General features: G+C 42.1%; 1 protein-coding gene across 7 annotated transcripts; it reads right to left on the reverse strand.

Moving 5' to 3' along the window:
- Nucleotides 1–109: 109 nt before the first annotated feature.
- LOC109202357 (uncharacterized) lies at nucleotides 110–4,500 on the reverse strand. 7 transcript variants are annotated; one of them, XM_019359443.2, is made up of 15 exons: nucleotides 4,129–4,500; nucleotides 3,823–3,962; nucleotides 3,385–3,610; nucleotides 3,197–3,272; nucleotides 2,794–3,074; nucleotides 2,676–2,711; nucleotides 2,495–2,568; nucleotides 2,319–2,396; nucleotides 1,846–2,050; nucleotides 1,665–1,764; nucleotides 1,405–1,567; nucleotides 1,196–1,302; nucleotides 977–1,121; nucleotides 713–839; nucleotides 110–528 (listed from the first exon to the last, which is right to left on the reverse strand). In XM_019359443.2, exons 1-9 carry the CDS (start codon nucleotides 4,174–4,176, stop codon nucleotides 1,849–1,851), a joined length of 1,161 nt encoding a protein of 386 aa, XP_019214988.2. In that variant the 5' UTR covers nucleotides 4,177–4,500; the 3' UTR covers nucleotides 110–528; nucleotides 713–839; nucleotides 977–1,121; nucleotides 1,196–1,302; nucleotides 1,405–1,567; nucleotides 1,665–1,764; nucleotides 1,846–1,848. The 7 variants fall into 7 exon arrangements, with proteins under 7 accessions (XP_019214988.2, XP_019214987.2, XP_025764087.1 ...); XM_019359442.2 differs by having other exon boundaries at nucleotides 110–561; XM_025908302.1 differs by having other exon boundaries at nucleotides 110–577.
- Between the last annotated feature and the right edge of the window lie 15,252 nt (nucleotides 4,501–19,752).

A 19,752-nucleotide genomic window follows, 5' to 3' on the forward strand; every position in this document is an offset into this window, starting at 1 on the left:
TCAATACTGGATTTCTTTGTTTCTTTGTTGAAAGATTACAGATTACAATTCAGATTACAAGTAGACAATCAAACAAAGCACTTGCTTATTATCTATCAACGTAGGACCCTACACAAAGTTTTGAAGTCTTATCATTTTCATGAAACAGCTACGAACATCTTAACAGCTAATGTTTAGAAACATTTTTACTCATTTAGTTTCCAAATTACAAGACAACAATGTGTTAAACTCTGTGGAATCCACCACCATATCTAACTGCTGCACTCATTATGGTTTTAAACATTGTGTAAGTGTCCAGATGCTGCACTGGAAAAGTCACAGTACAAGTGCATGCACTCACAACTGGGTAACAAATTGAGTGATCTCCCAGCCGCTCCTTACATTCGTGGTCAAACTTGCATGTTATTTTGAAATGTCTCTTTTCATCAGGAAGGATGGGAACATGGGACTGGCCGGTCATCCACTGGAGCACATGCTGGACAGCAAGAGACTCTGATTTTTCACCACCTGCACCGCCTGTGTTTCCATCTGTGATGTTTGAAAATGTTTCTGAAGTCTTTTCTAAATAAAAAGCAATCTGGATTACAATGTTTTAAATTAACAACTAAGAATACTTCCTAGTGCCCTGTATGTTAAAGCAAAAATATTTAACAGATGCATACGGTATATATACACAATACTATAGGTATATACAGCTAATACTATATAGTACCTGATGCTTCAATCTCCTGCAAGAAATCTTGCAAAAAATTTATGATCTTCCTCTCAGTTCTCTCCCTAGATGTCCCCTTTTCACTGAAATGTGGTTGGCAGCTCATCATAATGAAATCAGCGTCTGGCTGTAAATAAGGAAATAAAGTAGATTATATTATAGATATATTGTTCATTCAAAACTAATAAATAAATACAGGATAACTACAGTACAGATAAGTGGACTGTCTTCGGATCAGACTGAAGCTGCTATGTTAATACTTACTTTGAGGATTTTCCCAGGCACAAACAAACTGTGGCAAGCTTCAGGATTTACAGCCATCAGGTTCACAAGACCATACAGTTCCATGCCCTTTCTGAGCTGCTGTAGCATTGGAATCAGTCTTGTTGTAGAGTGTAAGACAATGGCACTTAAAGAAAACAAAACAAAATGAAAAACTAGTTGGGGATGGGTTAATGATCTCTCTGACTTTTTCTCGCTTACCGTATCATGCTTTCCTTACTATCCATCTTTATCTGGTTTGTGTATCCACAGGTGACAATTTCATCAGCCCACAACATCAGAGACTGTATGTCTGCTGCATCTTCAACCTGGAAATGTATAATGTGAAAGAGGAAATACAGAAGGTTAAAAGTGTTTAAAAACACCATACTCATAATATATCATGTGCCAGAGCTAAACCAGGTGCTCACTTTGCTGATGAGCAGGGAAGATTCCACATCTGCAACATCCTCCTTAGACAGACAGCTGAAATCAACCTCTCCTGAGCAGAGGAAATTGTAGCACCATTCTTTGAAAAAGGCAGGAGATGGGCCTCCTTGGGCGAGGCTGACTGCAATTATTTCACCAACAGTTCTGTGTAGACAAATGATTATAATTCATTTTCAGGTAACATTTACAAAAATATCGGATGCGTATTAAATGTAATACACAAAGCTCGTATGTAACCAACCTGAAGTTTTCATTATCAAGATCGGTCAGAGAATACTTGGGGTTTTTGCCCTTGTTCTCAGGTCCTTCAAAGAATCTGCTTTCAATACCTGAAATCATGTCTTTCATACAAAAAATATCCGCATTTTTAAGTTATCCATTATTTTTTGACACTAGGACAAAACAGGTAATAGGCAACTCACCACTCAAAAACTCTTTCCTAAGTGCTCCTGTATCCACGCCTGCCTCTCCAATGAAAACCACCCTAAGAACACTGGTGGGAGATGCAGATTTTTTCTCTGCCACTGGAGAATGCCTCTGTCTGGAAGGTCTTCTCTGTCCACACACAACTTAAATTCTGTTGTGGTGTCGACTTGTTGTTCAAGGCAACGCAATACATCTTCCACGCTTAACAAAAACAGGGTAGAAAACATCCTAAGTTCTCAAAGAAAAATAATCATCTTTAGATTAAAAGAGGCTACCACATTAAACTTGATTAGAACTTATCGCAGCATGTTCTGTGCAACAATCTTTAACCATAATTTAAAGTAGTGTGATCATAAAATGTTTTATATGAAATTAAAACCCAGCTATTGTTTAAAAGATCTTACACATAATTTTAACAAATGGTTCTGCATAATAGTGTGTATATGAACTATAATAGAGCAAAGATTACCTGTCTGTTGTGCATACTGAAGTTTGAGTTGGTGTGCATGTAGTTTGGTCATTTTCTTCAGGCACCATGCATTGAAAGCTGTTGACGAAACAAAGTAAAAAAAAAAAAAAAATACATATGCTTGCGTGGACTGTTACTGATTAACATTTTTTCATAAACGGCTGAAAAAAGATTACCTATCCCCACACAGACTTGCGTGGACTGTGATCTCATCTTCAGGAAAGTCCTTAGTGCATATTGGACAAATAACCTACAATTTCAAAAAGGGGGTACATGTTATGCATAGTGGGAAAAAGATCATTACCGATACAAAATTTATTGTAGTTACTATGGTTTTTAGTAATTTGCTAGGTTTACCTTGCATTTGCTTTTCACAATGCATAACTCAGATTCCTGCAGAATTAAAAAACAGTAATTGTGATACTATATTATTTAATTAAAATTGCTCATTTTGACTTCATCAAAATTGTCTCACCTCATCATCAGTCTCATCAGGAGAGAATTTTCCTTTGCACGTATTGATGTGTACTGCAAGCATCTGCAGAGGCATAACTTCATTACACTGGTAACATAACTTCTTTGGCATCTTTGAAAAGTGCTGTGAGTCGGGAGGTAGAGGAGATGTGTCTAATGTTTCCTGAAGAGGTACAATGTAAAAAGTGGATTTGCCACCTCCTGACACAGCTTTCAGTGTTTTGACAGAATATCCTTCTGTTTCAGGTGGAATTACAGTGAGCTTTCGTCGACCACTCCCACCTTTATTGACAGAAAGATAGCACAAACAATCAAGCAGCAAAAGTATCAACTACATAATTCTAATGCAGTATGAGCACGCAAGAATGCCCAAAACACACATAAAAACTGAATTAACAACAAACCTGTTGCCTTATGCAAGAGCCATCCTCCACAAAGATATTCCATTTTTGGAAAGGTTTCTTCCAGAAGTCTTGAAATCTTAGTTAAAAACACAGTTAAGCAGAATGAAACACTAAATGGACTGTGGCATATGATTCAGGCTAAATGCGTCTGCCAATGACTTATTTTAATACTGACTATACAACCTTACCTCTGCATGGTCACCATCTTCTGGAAGAGACACGGTTTGTCTCCCCATGCCAGCTTGTAGGAGTTCAAGCTCCTCAGCTGGCAAAGGAGTGTAGGATGTGTTTTTTGACAGCAAATAAAAACTGAGGCCTGTGGTCTTACTGCCTGCCTTGACAAGCTGTTTAGTAGATGTTAAACATCTCTTTTTACCACGGCTCAAGTTTGATTTGAAATGTCCTGGAAATGATCTGTGGGATGAAAATGCATGAGTTTAAAAAAATGCAGTGTTGCATAACATAAGGGTTATTGTTTAATAAAGTTATTAAATATGACACCAGTCCTTAATAGCACATTTTAATTTAGAAATCAATGTTGATAAATCGATAAACCAAATAACTGTAACAGAAAAGATTGCAAAACGTTTAGAAAAAAAAAACACACACACAAAAAAAGCTAACACCTTGTCATCTCTTGCTGGATAGTCAGAGTTCTAGGCTCCGGCTGCCCACTCTCTGTTGGCCTCCCTGAAGGATTTGTGGATATGTTGTTAAGCAGCAAAGACACCAGATTTCTTACTGCTGACTCAACTGCACCATTACCCTAAAAAGCATGATTGGGATACACTGCCTCAGTAAGACAACTACGCTGGTAATTACCCATTAGGCTAGCTTAAACTCTACAGCTGCATCTGTAACTACAATTTCACGGCATATTAAACAGAAAGGACAGCAAATTACTAAATTCACACAAAAAAAATTAAACTCACCTGATACTGTGGTGTAGTATTATTGGAGCCATTATTTGATTCTGCCATCTCTTCTTTGGCTGCAGAGTAAATCAAAACTCCCTCTATCTGCAAGAAGCGAGGCTGAGTGGACAGTGTTTCCGGTGTCCGGAATGCAGCAGCTAGCGAGCTGATTGGAGACCGTAAGAGCCAATCAGAATTTTTGAAACCAAGTCTGTGATTGGTTGGTTTTGTGGCACACTTATAACGGTGTACAGAGAGTTGAGCGCTCGCAGCAGAGAATGTTGTGAGCGCAAGCAACACATTGCGAGCAAGCGCAAATGAAAAAACTGAGCGAGAGGGGGTGCTATTGTGTGTGTGTATATGGATAAGCGCAAACACTGAAATACATTTTTTGCACGCAGCAATGAATTTTGTTCACTCAAATTCAGCTTTTGTACGCTCAAAATAAATTTCTCTTCAAAATGCAACACTTGCACTTGCAATCTTTTTTTACGTGCGCTCAATATTTTTTTACGTGCGCTCAGAATAGTGGCACTGAAATAACGCCATAGTCTTCACTCTGAGCGGCGGTCACGGTGCGCAGACGTGCTGATACAGTATGAGCGGCAGAAGGATACCTTTATGGATCGCAGCTCTCGCATGTGAGTAGTTTATTCAGCTTTTACTGCGTTATTGTTGTGCCTTTGGTTTGACTAAAGAAGAACTTTTGCACCGGGACGCGGACTCCGAGGTCCGCTTGTCACGGTCCTTATCTTGAAATGCCCAGGAGGTACCGTGCGTACCCGACAACTGGTTGGCAAAGAAACCATTTTTGTATTAAACCACAGCCTCCCTGCGCTGGTACTGCAGAAAGGGGAAATGTTAGATATAGGAGCCCAGCAGGCTCTGAGCCACCGGGAGCGGGTTCAGAGCCCGTTAACGGTAAGGTACCTGCCGCACCTTAACTTTAATTCGCCTATGAGTCACGTGTGCGGCTTGCACTGGCTGTAAAGTAGAAACAGAAGCTTGAGCTCAGCGGATGTTTTGTCAAACACATTAAAGTTTTAAATGTCATTAAATCCTAAACTGTCCAGAGGTTCATCAACAAAGCTTAGCTTTAAACCAGCGTCTGTTCGAAGTTGCTCCAAACCCTGTGTTTCTTCTCATTATCCGTTTGTCAGCGTGTTCACGCGTGACGGATGTTTCAGTTTGGTTGGGACTCTTGCGCTGTTTGAGAGCTTTTCACAAACACTGAACATACCGGAGTCGGTGCAGTCGGGTCTCCAGTGGAAGTAAATCCAAGCGAAAGATAACGTTTGCTGCATTGACTCGAGCCCACCGCTTTTGCCTTTTGTTTGTTACCCTCACCAGCAGTGAGCTCATCGATTATCATTTTTTCCAGTTCCCAGTCCAGACTCTGTACTTTTCCCCCCAAACTGCTGTACATCTCCACCTGTCGCACACAGGCTCCACCTACTGTCACTCACTGACAGGTACTCTACCAGTCACTGCTTTGAAAGCACAGATGCTCAGATTATCTGTAGTAATGATAAATTATACTTTTTTTTTTTTTTTTACCAGTGAAGTGAAATTAAATAATGTCCTACAGCACACGTGATGATCTCTCACACCACACTAGTGCACCGCAGCACAGCAGTGGAAAATCGCTTCAATATGCAAATAATAATCCTGTGACCTCCCCTCATCTCCTCCTTCCTCTCTTTCTTTTCAGCTCTCACTCTTCTGAGAGACGTAATGAGTCACAATATCCAGAATCTGACGGTGAGGCCTGGAGACTCGGTCACTCTACAGACCGGGCTCACTGGGCTCAATGGTGACGATATCCTCTGGATTTATGGTTCTGACCAGACACTCCTCCTCTGTGATGGGGGAGAAATCACCAGAGTCCCAGAGGAATATGCTGGACGACTCCAGCTTGACCGGTCGTCTGGCTGCCTTACTATTTTCAACGTCAGGAAGAGCGCCGTTTTCAGAGGGGAGATGTTAAAAGGAAACAAAAGCCACAACTTTGATTATAACGTGACTGTTGTGGGTGAGTGTTAGAATACGCTGTGTTACGCCACATACGGCTCTTTTTGCGCTCCTCGATGTCCCAGCTGCTAACTTTGTCTCCTCCTCTGTTGTTTCAGAGGCTGGACCTCCCTTTAACTCTGCTGCTGACCCCAGGAGCCTCTGGGGGCTCGTCGTAGCTGCTGCTGTCTGCTGTGTGCTGGTCGGCAGCTGAAGGTCAGTAGGAGGAAGTCACCTGCTGGAGCTGTGACGTATATGATGAAGCTCAGAGTGATATTTAGTCTGGTTTAAGCAGCAGAATCCTGAAAACTGAAGAAACGACTTCATCAGAAATGAATGAAAGGAAGCTACACGTCTATAAGACAGTTACATATGAAGTGTTTCTCATTAGGGAGCTTTGAGCAAACTTTAAAGATTCTCAGGTCAAAATGATCCAAATAGCCAGAATAATCTGACACTGGGCTGCTGTGGATACACTTACTTCTTTATGCTAGTAATGTGCAAAAGTCTTGAGCCACCCCTCACATTTGAATTAAAGCTGAGTCGGCACTTTTTAACCACTTCTTTTTAAACCATGTGCAGTGGTGTAAAAAGGCAAAACGAGCAAACCTACAGTTACAGCTGACTGAACGTGGCACAGATCTCTCTGTGAAATCAAAATGCAGCTGTTTTCTTTTTGTTCCCACAGTGACCTCTGATGTCTGCAAACCTCTGGTCCAAAGATCACCTCAGCCTCCCTCACATCGCACCAACGTCCTGCTGAGACCAAATGAAGGAGCCAATAAAGAGAAATGTATTTGTACTCCACAGTTATGTCACAGCTTGTTTCAAATCATTCCCATGTTTGACTGACGGTGCTGATATGCTACTGACTATGACACTATCCAAATGAACTTATGTGATGTTATTGGATTTATTTAAAAAACATTTCTCACTGAATACAGTGAGTTTGTACAGAGTTTGTGAAATGTGCCCTGATCTGAGCTTTAAAACCTGCCAGCTTTCATATGGAGTGTGCACACCTGTCTGAAGGTACACAGGTAAAGAGGGTGGAGAAATGTTTTCTTCTTCAATCCAGTCAAAATGGTAGCAATAAATTTTATGTAATATTTCATAAACCTGTCTGTGATTATTATTTGTTGGTCTGTGGCTGTGAAACAGTTCACCTACTGAACCCAAAACAGGACAGAAATCCAGTTCTCCCAGTAGACCCATTAACATAAGATCAGTAGTGTTTAAGGATGTTTAAGGGTGAGAGCAGGAGAGTGACAGGAGGGCGGGGCTAAAAGAGACCCTGCTGGTGGAAGAAGTGAGTCAGACCAGCATCAGTATCAGAGGAACAAAGGGGGGCAGTCCCCCTCACAGTTTCCTGTGTGTGTTTGTGTAAATGCATCTCAGACTCTTTGTTATCACAGTTTTTCGACTTCACTTCAGATCCACAGCTCTAACAGGACAGTGATCCCAAATACGCAATGATCTCCACACCCCTATTGAAAATTTGTGGACTGCACATAAAAGCCACATCTGTGCAACACCACCACACTCTCCACCCAGACCGTGACACTGACAGTTTCAGGGGAAGGATGAGGAATGTGGGTCCTTGGTCAGGAAAAGCTCTCCGTGTTTTTATGGTCACAGCTGTACAATATAAAGCGCCTTGAGGTGACTTTTATTGTGATTTGGCGCTATATAAATAAGATTGAATTGAATTGAAGCTGTTTTTAATGCACTAATAGATTTAGTTCTTCTTTGAGGTGTTCCAGCCAATCACACACACATGCTGACAGCACTGCACCTGGTAATATCAGGGTTCAGACTGTAATGCTGCTTGGCCTGAATGAGCACATTTCTCATCATATTTAGGTGTCACATTCAAACAGCATTTCAGCGAGTCGTCACTCGCAGGAGCCAAATATTGCAAATAACCACCAAATACAGAAAAACAGGAAGCACATCACAGGCTCGCCCTCAGCCCCAGGTGTGTGTTGTGTGATCCAGGCTGAAATTTGGCTGCAAATTCCCTGATAAAGACACTTAGCAGGAAACACTAAAGGTGGAAATATAACACAAGCAGGCCAAGAATGTCTCTGACAAAATAATGCCACATGTCTGTTTGTGCAGCTGAACTGGGTGGGGTGATATATGGACCCACAAAGCATGTTGACCCATTAGTGATCTCACTGAAGCCTCGTGTTTGCCATTGTAATTTAAAAACTTCAAGCCTCAGCTTGACCATCCTCCTCTTCCTGTTAGCATCTACGTTTCAAGGCAACAAAAGACACAGATCAACTACAACTGACCTGTTCTGTCTTCTTCTGAGTGTGACCTGAGCTGTGCTTCAGGAAGAACAACTTCTCCGAGATAACGAAGGTCAGCTTGCTAACGCACTTGTGGTGTTAATATGCCAGTGTGTACAGGTGTAATAACATAACATGTAGTGTAATAACAGTGTTGTTACACACACACTTCCACAGAGGAAGTGCCTCCTCAGTCATGGCCTCTGCTAACCACCACATGTTATTCTGAAGATATGTAAATGGTGAATAATAGTTTAAAGTAACTTTCAGTGTTTGTCTCAATGTTAAAACATATTTAAAAATCCCTCATTCACAAACATCTGAATAAAAAGACTCACAGCATTCTCACATGTGCTGATGATGATGATGATCAGAGAGAAAACGATGAAGAACCATCGTGTTCACCTGAACGTCTCAGTTGTGAATGTTGTGTCATGTACAGGACTAAAGCTCAGACATCAGCAGGACACGTGCTGCAGGCCACGGCTTCATGCAGACGCCTCTCTGGGTGTCTGTCCTTCCTGAATCTGCTGTGTAAGCATTTCACACGAGGCTCTGATCAAAGTCGACATCTGCAACGTCTCAGCTGAACTCACTGAAACACTCAGGTCTTTAACAGGAGTAAGAGTAGCTGTCAAAGGGTGTTCCTGATCTGTGTATTTTCACAGATGACTTCATGGTAATCTTTCCATCTGCTGTAATTAGCAAATATGTGAGCCATGAAAATGGTGCATGGGGACATTAATCAGCCTTTTAGTTGTGCGATGCTGCTCCTGGGTGCATACTTCTGCAGGGCGTGGCTGCTTCCGCTGTGTTTGTTTTCCCCCTGATGAGGCCACAGTGGTGTTGGGAGGGTGTAGTGGTGTGCTTGTCCTTTTGTTCGCACGTGTGTTAGTTGGTGAGACATAAAAAGGTAGTTCATTACTGCATCAGGACATAGCCGTGTCCATAAATGGAAAAAAGCAGCTCTGCTGGTGCACAGGATTTGTTCATACAGCACTAACATACAGACTGTGCTTTTGTGCCAATGATGAACCTCAAACAGACCTCCAGTCGCTGTACTCACAGCTGCAAATCAGTCCGTGTGAACTGCTGCAGATCTGATCTGATGATGACATTTAAGTGACAAAGAGCCTGAAAACCACGTGGACATGAAAACTATGAGCTCGACCCCCACCCTCTCTCACTGCAGCCCTCTGTGCATGTCTGCATATGGAGAAAACTCAGGGCTCTTCTCCAAGGGTCCATTCAGCGTTCCTGTGTTCTGTTGCTTACTGAGATACAGAGTCAGTCAGTGATAGTGACTCAAAACACACAAGACAGCTTCTTTTCTTAAAAAACATGTTTGATAACTAAAATAAAAGAAAGCATCAAAGGTTGAATGAAAGAAATCACAGAGAGGAACAGAGGCTGAGAACTACAAATAAGAAAATACACCCTGCTGCTGTCTGGGTCTGCCCTGGATCGAAGACACATTTCTAGGCCTGGGGCATTTCTGGGGCATTTCCGGGGTATTCCCCCAGAAAGGATGGAGGATTTGGCGGGGGAGAAGGAGGTCTGGGATTCTCTGCTGAGGCTGCTGCCGCTGTGACCTGGCCCCGGATAAGTGGAAGATAATGGATGGATGGAACTTCATGCTTTATCGAGAATCAAACGCAGGTCTAATAGTTTGGGAATGACAGACAAAGGAAGGAAATGAAGTAATTAAACTACAAGTAAAATTGCACTTTGTATGAATTTCAGTCTTTGTAATTTTACAAACAAATGCACATTTTATTCAGTTGTTTTTGGGAATGTTGATTAAAGAATAATACTCTGGTGTTTTTACTGTACCTGCAATATGGACTCTTACCAGGAGCAGTTCAGAAAGAGATCAAATGAATACTACAATAGTTAAATGAGCTCAGCTTATTGAACAGTCCCAGTTTCTCCTAATAGACCATTAAATGAGCCCTGAGGAGTAAATAGCTGCTCCTTGTTCTCTGAATCACTCACACAGCTCATAGAGCTCCTGCTTCAACAATAACAGACACAGCACTCTTTCACTACTTCCTGCTTTCCAGTTCAGCTTCCTTCCACCCAGACAGAAACTGCAGGTGGAGCTTGAGTTCCCCACACCCCCCTCACACACTCTTCACCCTGCTGCAGGTACCGGAGCATTCGGGCCCTCACTGCCAGACTGGAGAACAGTTTCTTCCCCAAACTGTAAAACTCCTGAACACTGTTGCACTTTTGGTAAATGGACTGGTAAATGCTTTTCTACTCTCCTGGAGTACTCAAAGCACTCTATACAGCCACTTTTCTATTGCACAGTTGTGTGTCTGTGTCGTTCTGTCTGGTGTTGCACTGTCTTTGTTTTTTTGTGCACATATATATATATATATATATATATATATATATATATATATATTAGAAACTATCTAATAATGCTGGAACACAGTATGTGTCAGGGAACAAGGAAAAGTAGAACATGTCCACTTTGTGGTTTGCCCGGTGCCACAGAGTCATGTCAGTGTCCAGGATTCTGGGGTTTCTCTGTAAATGTCACACTCCCGTGGCAGCGTGCTCTCTGCTTGGTTTTTTTCGTTGTAAAAAGAAGTTTTGTTCCTGCGCAGTGAACAGCAGACGCTAATGTTTTTGTCACTTCAATCAAACAAGGAATCAAAGAATCAAACAAGGTCAGTACTTCCACGCTTCATCTTCTGAGCTTAATCGTATAACAGTAAATGTGCTGGTGACTTCAAAATATTAACAACAAATTTTAAAGTCGTTCTCGTTCCATCTTCAGTCTGTGAAGCTGTGCCAGCACAAACTGACGAGGCTTAACCTGCTGCAACATTTTTATAGCATTTGAAAATTTGAATCAGTGAACTGCACCAAGAGAAAGACCACAGTGTGAACAGCGTGTTTATTTAGTTTGTTGAACTCTTAATTTTAACAAACTAAAATATAAAACAAAAGAAGCAGATCAAAAGAATGGATATAAATGATTTCAATTTAAAACACAGATCAGTTTTTTCATCAGCAGGTTTTTGGTTAAATGTTTGAAATAAATTACTGTTTGGTTTGGGTGAGCTTCTAGATGGCATTACAGCTGGCTAATGCTGCTAATGCTAACCTAAGGAGAAAGCGTCTGGACTTTGAGTCTGGACTCCAGTTTCTTGAAGATGTTTCATCTGAGAAATTTCTTCACTTCTAAGAGCAACTGGTGGAAAGTCCCAGATTTTAAGGCCTATGGGAGTGTCCTCAAGCTGCGAAAATGGGTGTGGTCACAATCAGCCAAGGTTTCAGGTGAACCCGCTGTGAAACCTAGCCGTAAGTGTCGTAAGCCCCGCCCTCTGTTCAAAGATGGCCGTTCACAGTGGACATAAATGGCTTCTTTCACTCCTGAGAGGTGAAACGTCTTCAAGAAAACTTAAAGTAGTCCAGACGCTTTTCTCTCTGAGCTCCTTAGACTACGGCGACCTGGATGACTGAGAACCTTCACAGATATATTGCTAATGCTAACGTATTCCAAGCTATCCTACATAGCGGCTAACTTCCTAAGCTTAAGCTTAGCTAGTTTTGCCTCTGACATTACAAAATACTATTTACACAACATGCATGTCGAGCTTTTCTCACTGAACTGAACGTGTCAGTATGATAAAGCCTCCCATTAGCAGTACTGCTGCTGTACCTCCTGAGCTACAGCTAACCACAGAGGAAGTGAGTGATGCTAACTTCCAGGCTGATCTACAGACGTTCGTCCTATTTATTAAAATAAATAGATTAATCAAATAAAACATGCCAAATGTAAAACTTATTTAACCCAAACAACTTAGTCAAAGGTGTGAAAGTTACCAGGGGCAGAGGTCATGAACTCCAGTCAGTTCCCTTTGAGTTAGCCATCACAGGCTGCTTGTGCCAGTGTTTTGAATTATGCCTGTGACCTCAGATGACCTTTAGTTTGTATATTTTTTAGTTATCAGACTGATTTCCAAAATCTGTGTCCTGATGAAGAAAACGTTAAAAACCAGCCGCTGCTTGTTAGATGAGGAGATCCTCTGAGATTTCCATAAGTATCTATTAAAGGGAAAAAGTCAAAGTCTCTCCTATAATTTACACAAAGGTCACAAATAATGCCTCTGAATGGAGCTCAGCATCTGTATGTCTTTAACAGGGCAGCGTGCTGGACATCTTCATTAAAGTTTTCCACCTCAATCGTGATTAAACTTGTGTTTCCTCTTCAGGAATCTTCCTCTTCCAGATCTTCCAGGACTGAGCGACCGTCCGACACTTTCCTGTGAAGAAGAGAAGACATGAAATGCTGCTGGTGACTCTGGATCATGTGTTAAAGAGCTTAATGACAGTTAGATGCTACTAATGTGAGTCAATACCCATGTTAATCAGTGTAATCAGAGTACTTCAGTGTGTATGTGAATCATAATTTCTCCTAGCGTGTGATGTCATCTATAGCTGCTCTTAGGAGGACACCACAGTGTAAAACACATTTACTGCTCATACTGACATGTGATTGGTTCCCGGTTTTTAACCACCAGCACAGTGCAGAGAAGAAGAGCAGCCAATCCAAACAGTCCACAGGGTATCCAGTGGTTCCTGACCTGTGGAGCAGTCGGTGTGTTGGGATCCGGCTCTGTCCCTGAGACAGTAAGAAGAAGTTTTGAGGAACAGCAGAGACGTGACTGAGACCAGCCTGTACTTTTATTATGTGCAGAGTTACAGTGTGAGCTGTAACGAAACACACTCACATGTACGTGTGTCCGTCACACGCGTGTTAACTTCCTGCTGCATAGATATCCTCTCATTGTTATGGTCTGAAACATCCAAGCATTACAAGTCTCTGTATTTATTTGTTGAATTATTTATATGATATATTATTTCATTAAAAGCCTCTGAGCGTCACAGATTGGTATGATTTACTATTGCATGGGGTTATTCTCTGCTTGCTATACTCACCCACAACAGTCAGGTTAAATTTTTGAGATGACCCATTTTTACTGATGATCTGACCCTCGTAGAGTCCGCTGTCGTTGGCAGTGAGGGATCGAATCATCAGAGATCCGTTTGCATCCAGCTGGAACTTTTCTGATAGTTTAGTCTCACATGTTCCATTATCATAGCTGATGATGACGTTTTTGTTCGGACCATAAGACCAGACAATGTAAGCGTCTCTGTCTACCTCGGTGGCTCCAATGTCCATTCGTACATCCCCTCCAACCTTCCCCACCACTGGTTTAACATCACTCTGTCCATGAGCTCGACACACGGCCACTATGAGAGACAGAGCGGGACACAGAGAAGAGTGGTGGTGTTATTACTCAGCTCCACCTGTGTCAGTGAACTCAAACCAGAGTTTGGAAGATACTCCACTGAAATTCATGCTGTGCTATTCAAACAACACAGTTTCTATGGAAACCACAAGGTTATTTTTCCATCATCAATTTATTGACAGACTTTAATTTTGTGTGTGTGTCAGGGGAACAAACTGCGACACAGTCTGCATTTTGCTAGTGTGGGATGTGTGTGGGGGGTGCATACAGGCCCCTCACTGGTAACTTTGCAGATACAGATTGTGTGGAAAACGTCTCTTATGGAGGGAAAAATTAAATAAACTACACCAGTAATCAGTCACAGCACACACTGCAGAAAAAGAAAGAGCTGACAAGTTTACACAAATGTTTTTTGTTAATGTCTGGTTACAGATACAAAGAAAAAACTACGTATAAAACTCTGCGCTCAACTTCCCTGGCTGTGTGTGAGTTTCAACTTGCAAGTACGGATACTGCCCCCATTTTTTCCTTTTAGCCGATTGATCAATGTCACATCAATCCCAAATTTAACAATCCAGTCAGAGGTGTGAAGGTTCTCAGTCATCAGGTCATCGTAGTCTAAGGAGCTTGGACAGAAACGCGTCTGGACTTCTATAAGTTGCTTGAAGATGTTTCACCTCTGAAGGTGAAACATCTTCAAGCTCCTTAGAGTCCAATCAGAGAACAGATAGGTTTGGCTGTCAGAGGGGTGCTTTACTGAGCTTCAGGTCCTGGAAGGGTAAAGGTTTCACGTGCCAGCGGCTTCTTTCGTCACCACGAAGGAAAACTGTGCGAGTTGGGTGAAATTTGTGTGACAGGTTTACGTGCTCACACAGGGACCTCCAGAGCTTTTTCAACGGCTCTGTGGACCTCGGGGGGAAATGCAGTGTTGTGGAAACCCCCCCAAAACAATGTGTAAACTTGTGTAAACGATTTGAGTGCATAACAAATTCTGAGGCAGACTCATCATAACCGTCCCAAAGCACTCTGCACCCAAAGAACCAATAAAAGAGACTTTTTCTTATCTACAGCTGTTCTTATTATTTCTGAAGGAGCAAATTTAAACATTTCAGCATGCAGGACACTTTCACAGTGAGCCATGGATAATGGAGATGGATCCATTCGGTCCTTTTGGTTCCTGTCGGTCCAAAGTCCAAAGACAAATCAGGATCATGTTTAAGCAAAGTTTTACATATTTAGAAGGACATTAAAGCATAGATATTAAAACACTTTGAGGTGTTCAACAGGAAACATGAATCAGGAACACATGCATTACTAAAGTAACTAAAGGACGATAAGGAAGCACTGCAGTCCAATGTTCACAGACTGTCAGACGTGCATCAGTCTCTCCAGCATCTCTCACACCTTCACTGTTTCAAAGTTTAACAATTTAGCAGATTTTCGTTAAAGGAAGCAAAGGAGATAAAAATACATCATCAAAGTCAGAGGTCACATACAACAGCTGCCATGAGGGGGGAATACCTGCAAACTAGGAAACCAAAACACTTCCTCATCAGCCTGCTGATGGTTCTTTTATTTATTCCTCTGAGAAAACAGAAGAATAAATAAAGAAGAAAACAGCTTCTGATATGTTTGGACATTGGCTGCTGCCCTCCTCTCTCCTGTCTTTCTGAGGATTTAAATAAACTTCCTGGTAAACACACTTATCAGAGTACCCCACACACACGTGTGCCTGCTGCTAAACTCACCTGTTATGCATGATGTAATGATTTTCTGGGCTAAAGACAGAAATCTGTTGATCCGTTTTTTGCTGTTTGAAATGTGTGTAAAGCTGCAGACGGCTGACTTCCTCCACAGGACAGCAGGCGAGAGGAATGCAGGGCAACACGAGCAGCATGACTCATCAACAGTACGTCGCCATCTTTGGCAGAATAAGGCGCTCAGTACCCTCTCTGCTGTCTCTGCTTTATGCAAGCACACATTTGTGAAGTTGTGCCCTTGATCTGCATAATATCCACACTTCTGAAAGGCCATGATGAGGCCCATAGACCAGGCCAGCACAACACAGTGTGGAAAAGATCACAGGAAAGAAAGGGGAAGGGAGCTAGAAGAGTCAGAGCAGCTTTAGGTTCTTCCTGAACACGTTAGCAGTGTTGAAGGACCCGTGGGTTTCTGAAAAGACTGCAATAATTAAGAGGATGTGATGGTTTCTAAATATAAAACTTTCTCCTCAGTCAGGCCACACCAACCCAGCAAAAACAAATAAATTACTAAACACGTGTGAAAACTACCACATATGCAAAAACACAGAGTTACATGTAAAGGTATGAATAGATGTTGTCACACACTCATGCTAACACGTTAGCACCTGTGTTCAGAGACAGTGTTCTCTCCGTTATGTTATCACTGTGTAAACAGACTGTTGAGAAAAGGATTGTTGGTGGTTCAGTTGTGAACATTTAATTGTTTGTAGCGCACACAGTGACCGAGGAGACACCAGAGAACAAAACATCTAAAATACGCGGCTGAATGAGTCATACGGTGGTTTGTTAGCATGTTTCCTCTTTATGAATAGAAATGAACAATAACTAAACAAACAGCTGAATACATTCCTCAATCTGATCTCTCTGCTCTGCTGCCAAATCATCTTATACATACAGAGACTCCAGCGTCGTTGTTTATCAGTGTTTCACATTAGAAATGAAGAACAGAGGCTGTAAAGAGAAACCTGTGAGACCTTTGAGTTAATGTGTCCCTGCTGTCAGCTGTTACACATCCAGACTCATGCTCACTACTGTCCAAAAACAGACCTGGGTTTAACTGTGTGAAAGTTTACAGGCTTCAGTTTAAAAAAGCATCATGAAGAAGAGTTACTCACACAGCACAGCACACACGAACACACAGCAGCGCATCACAGCACGAGCTGTTCAGAGTCTTCAGACCAGCAGCACCAACGACACTGACCTGAGGCATGCCATTTAAGGTACACCCCACCCTGCCCTCACTTGTCTCTGGGAGGGGCATGTTTGTCCTTCTGTGGAAGTCTTTTGCTGAGGACTCCACACCATCATTGTTACATCAGCTTCCTGTCAGCGACTGATTTGATGAAAGGTGCTGTTGCTGCATTTCAGCAGTTTATCAGGGAAATTCCTCTGGTCCCAGTGCTCCCAGTGGTCCCAGTGGTCCCAGTGGCTCACTTGGTATGATTGTTATGCTTCACATCACAGTTTACTATGTTTAATGACTCGGACAGATTATAAGAGTCCCGTTGTTTGTTTAAGTCATGGTCCTGTTAGAGAGTCTGCATTTATCTGTATGAACTGGATTTTGGCTGGAAATGTTTCTGCCTTTACTACAAAAACAGCAGCAGGGCATGCTGGGAAATATATTACTGCTACTTCTTCTCCTTTCTGTCATTTGTCCAAAAACCCATGAACCTGTTGAAATAAACTATGTACAATATATTGAACATACAATACAAAACACAACCAGAAGAAAAATCTTGAAATCTTCTCCACCCAGTAAAACCTGCCTGACTACATAACAACGCTGCCCTGCCCACTCACTGATAAACTCATCTGTTATACTAACACACTTACTCGGCTTATTATCTGATGGCTGTGATTATACACTCCTATTGTGTGAATTTATATTAATATTTACACAGAAATGTTTATTTTACATATACAGTAAATATCACATATTCTATTAATTAATTTATTAACAACACAGTTAATGTGCAGCTGGTGGCTGATGCAGTAAAACGTGTTGCACAGTTGGAGGTTTGACTCGGTGTGGCTCTTTGTGTCAGTCAGTTCATAAGAACATGAGCTTGTTTAACCACGAGTGATGAAAAGAGCAGCTCTTTGTCATCAAACACATTTCACCTTTTAGAAGTTTCACCAGTTTTTATCGTCACTCGTCTCTATTGTAGCTGTTAACTGTGCTGATAATCTCCAGGAGAAATGTGATTCCTGCTGTGGAAGATAAGTGATGATGAAGAGTGTGTGTGTGTGTGTGACCTGATCAGGCAAACGTGGCTGCACACTCAGGAGGGGGGCGGTGGCTGTGGACATAATGTAATAGTTCAGAGTTTATTAAAACTATAAACTCTATTAAAACTCAGAGGATCAGAAGCATAAACTCTGTTTCATTTGCTTTTGTTTCTTTAGAATTTATTATTTAAACTCTGTGATACGTCTCAGTCACATGGTCTGGTTACAAAACGCTTTGCGGGTGGCGTCTGCCATGATTTACAGTCTAAACTCAGGACTGTGCTTACTGCAGTGATGGAGTGTCTCCCTGCTGTACTGCTGCAGCGTTGGTCTGACAGTCTGAAATACCCCGAGCATGTTTTGCGTAACACAGAGATTCATGTACTTATTCCTGAACAGCAGCAGGAACAAGAAACCACCTGGAGACAAACAAAGTATTTGCACTGTTCAGACAAACAATCAGGCACAAAAGAAAGTGTGCTGTGACTCAGACATGTAGCACACTCAGCACGCACAAAGTGTTACTCAGTCACAGCTGAACTTCCTGTCTGCAGTATATGGGTAGGTGACCTTTTGCTTTTAGGCAGGTTAAAAGCTGGAAATGACTCTGAGGATTTCCTATCTGCTGCACACATGTTTGACATATCCAGATATTCCAGTCACAGTGAGTCACCATGAAGACGAAGCCACAGCTCACTGTGTTTGGAGAAGCTCCGTTATTTAAACGACTTTCCTGTTGGTGTTCCTGAGTGTTACTGTGATAAAGACGCTCAGCATACAGCATTACATCATCACTCCAGCAGCACCAGTTTACTCAGCGGTGCTCAGTGATCAGTTTCCACAGTCCACAACTTCAGCAGTTACTGGTTGGTGTTCAGTGACAGCCTGATTACACACTGCAAACATCCAGGTTTAAGAAAGAAGGAAAAGAGAGGAGGCCGATTCCTAAACAGCAGAGTCTCCGTGAATAATGCGCTCTTATATTTTAATCTTTGTCCTGTTACAAACTGAGCGGCTGAGCCATAAAGTCAGACTCTTTTTGATGGCTGTCATTCACTGACACACAGCATGTCAGCGTGCTGCACACAGTAATCGTCTGAAGCTGACTCAGCCTTTACGATCCAGCAGCTTTCACTCTCAGGAAGCTTTTAAGACTTCCTAAGTCTTCCTCTTTTCCTCGTGCCAATCGGAAATCTACCTCAGATACAAGAAGCCGACAGAGAACAGAGAAACACACATTTACAATCATCTTCAGGCACTTCATCACAGACAAACTTGTAACATGTGCTGTTAGACAGGTGTTTGACTCTAATTGTTTCTCTTATACAGCCGTTAAGATAAGCTCATATCATATCAGGTAAACACCAAAGGAATTTACACCTGGGTCTACTTCAGCCAAGGTGTGCCTCTCGATGTCGCTCAGTGTGATGAGATTCAGATAAAACAGGTCAGTGTGCTTATGCTTGGACTGTAGTGTGTATGATAGGAAATATCTTAGAATCTCGCCACACCCGGTTTACATGCAGTCGTGTAAATGTGCAGACTAAAAAAAGTCATCATCTCTGATTCATGTGTTACAACAGAGTGATGTCCAAGCTGGTTAAAACACTTTTATCCACACTGATTGTCTGATTGACCCACTGACAGAGGCTCAGTGTCACACAGAGGGAGCTGTGCTCTGTCCGTTGGTTAAACCCGCTTCAATCTGGAGTCAGCAGCTCGTGTGTGGCTCATTATTCAGCTGATAATCTGCATCTGATATGAACTTGGCTCCTAATGACACATTTATCTACACTTTGTGTGATGTGACCTGATCAGATCAGTCACGGCTGCTCTGTAAACTCTGCCTGTTTATAAAAGTAAGCGGCTGATTGAAACCAGTGCTTTAAAAACTGGAGTGGACATCATGGGGGATTTCTCACAGCTCCTCAGTCACATGTCATTATGTGCACCGTGGGCTCACCATCAGCCGGGCTCGCCGTCACACCCAGACTGAAGCCATTCATTGTTCCTGCAGCAGTGTGTGAGCCTCAGGTCACAACAGGCACAGAGCTGGTATGAAAAGTATGA

This window comes from Oreochromis niloticus, linkage group LG6 (genome assembly GCF_001858045.2).
Source record: "Oreochromis niloticus isolate F11D_XX linkage group LG6, O_niloticus_UMD_NMBU, whole genome shotgun sequence".
In the NCBI taxonomy this organism is placed as follows: domain Eukaryota; kingdom Metazoa; phylum Chordata; class Actinopteri; order Cichliformes; family Cichlidae; genus Oreochromis; species Oreochromis niloticus.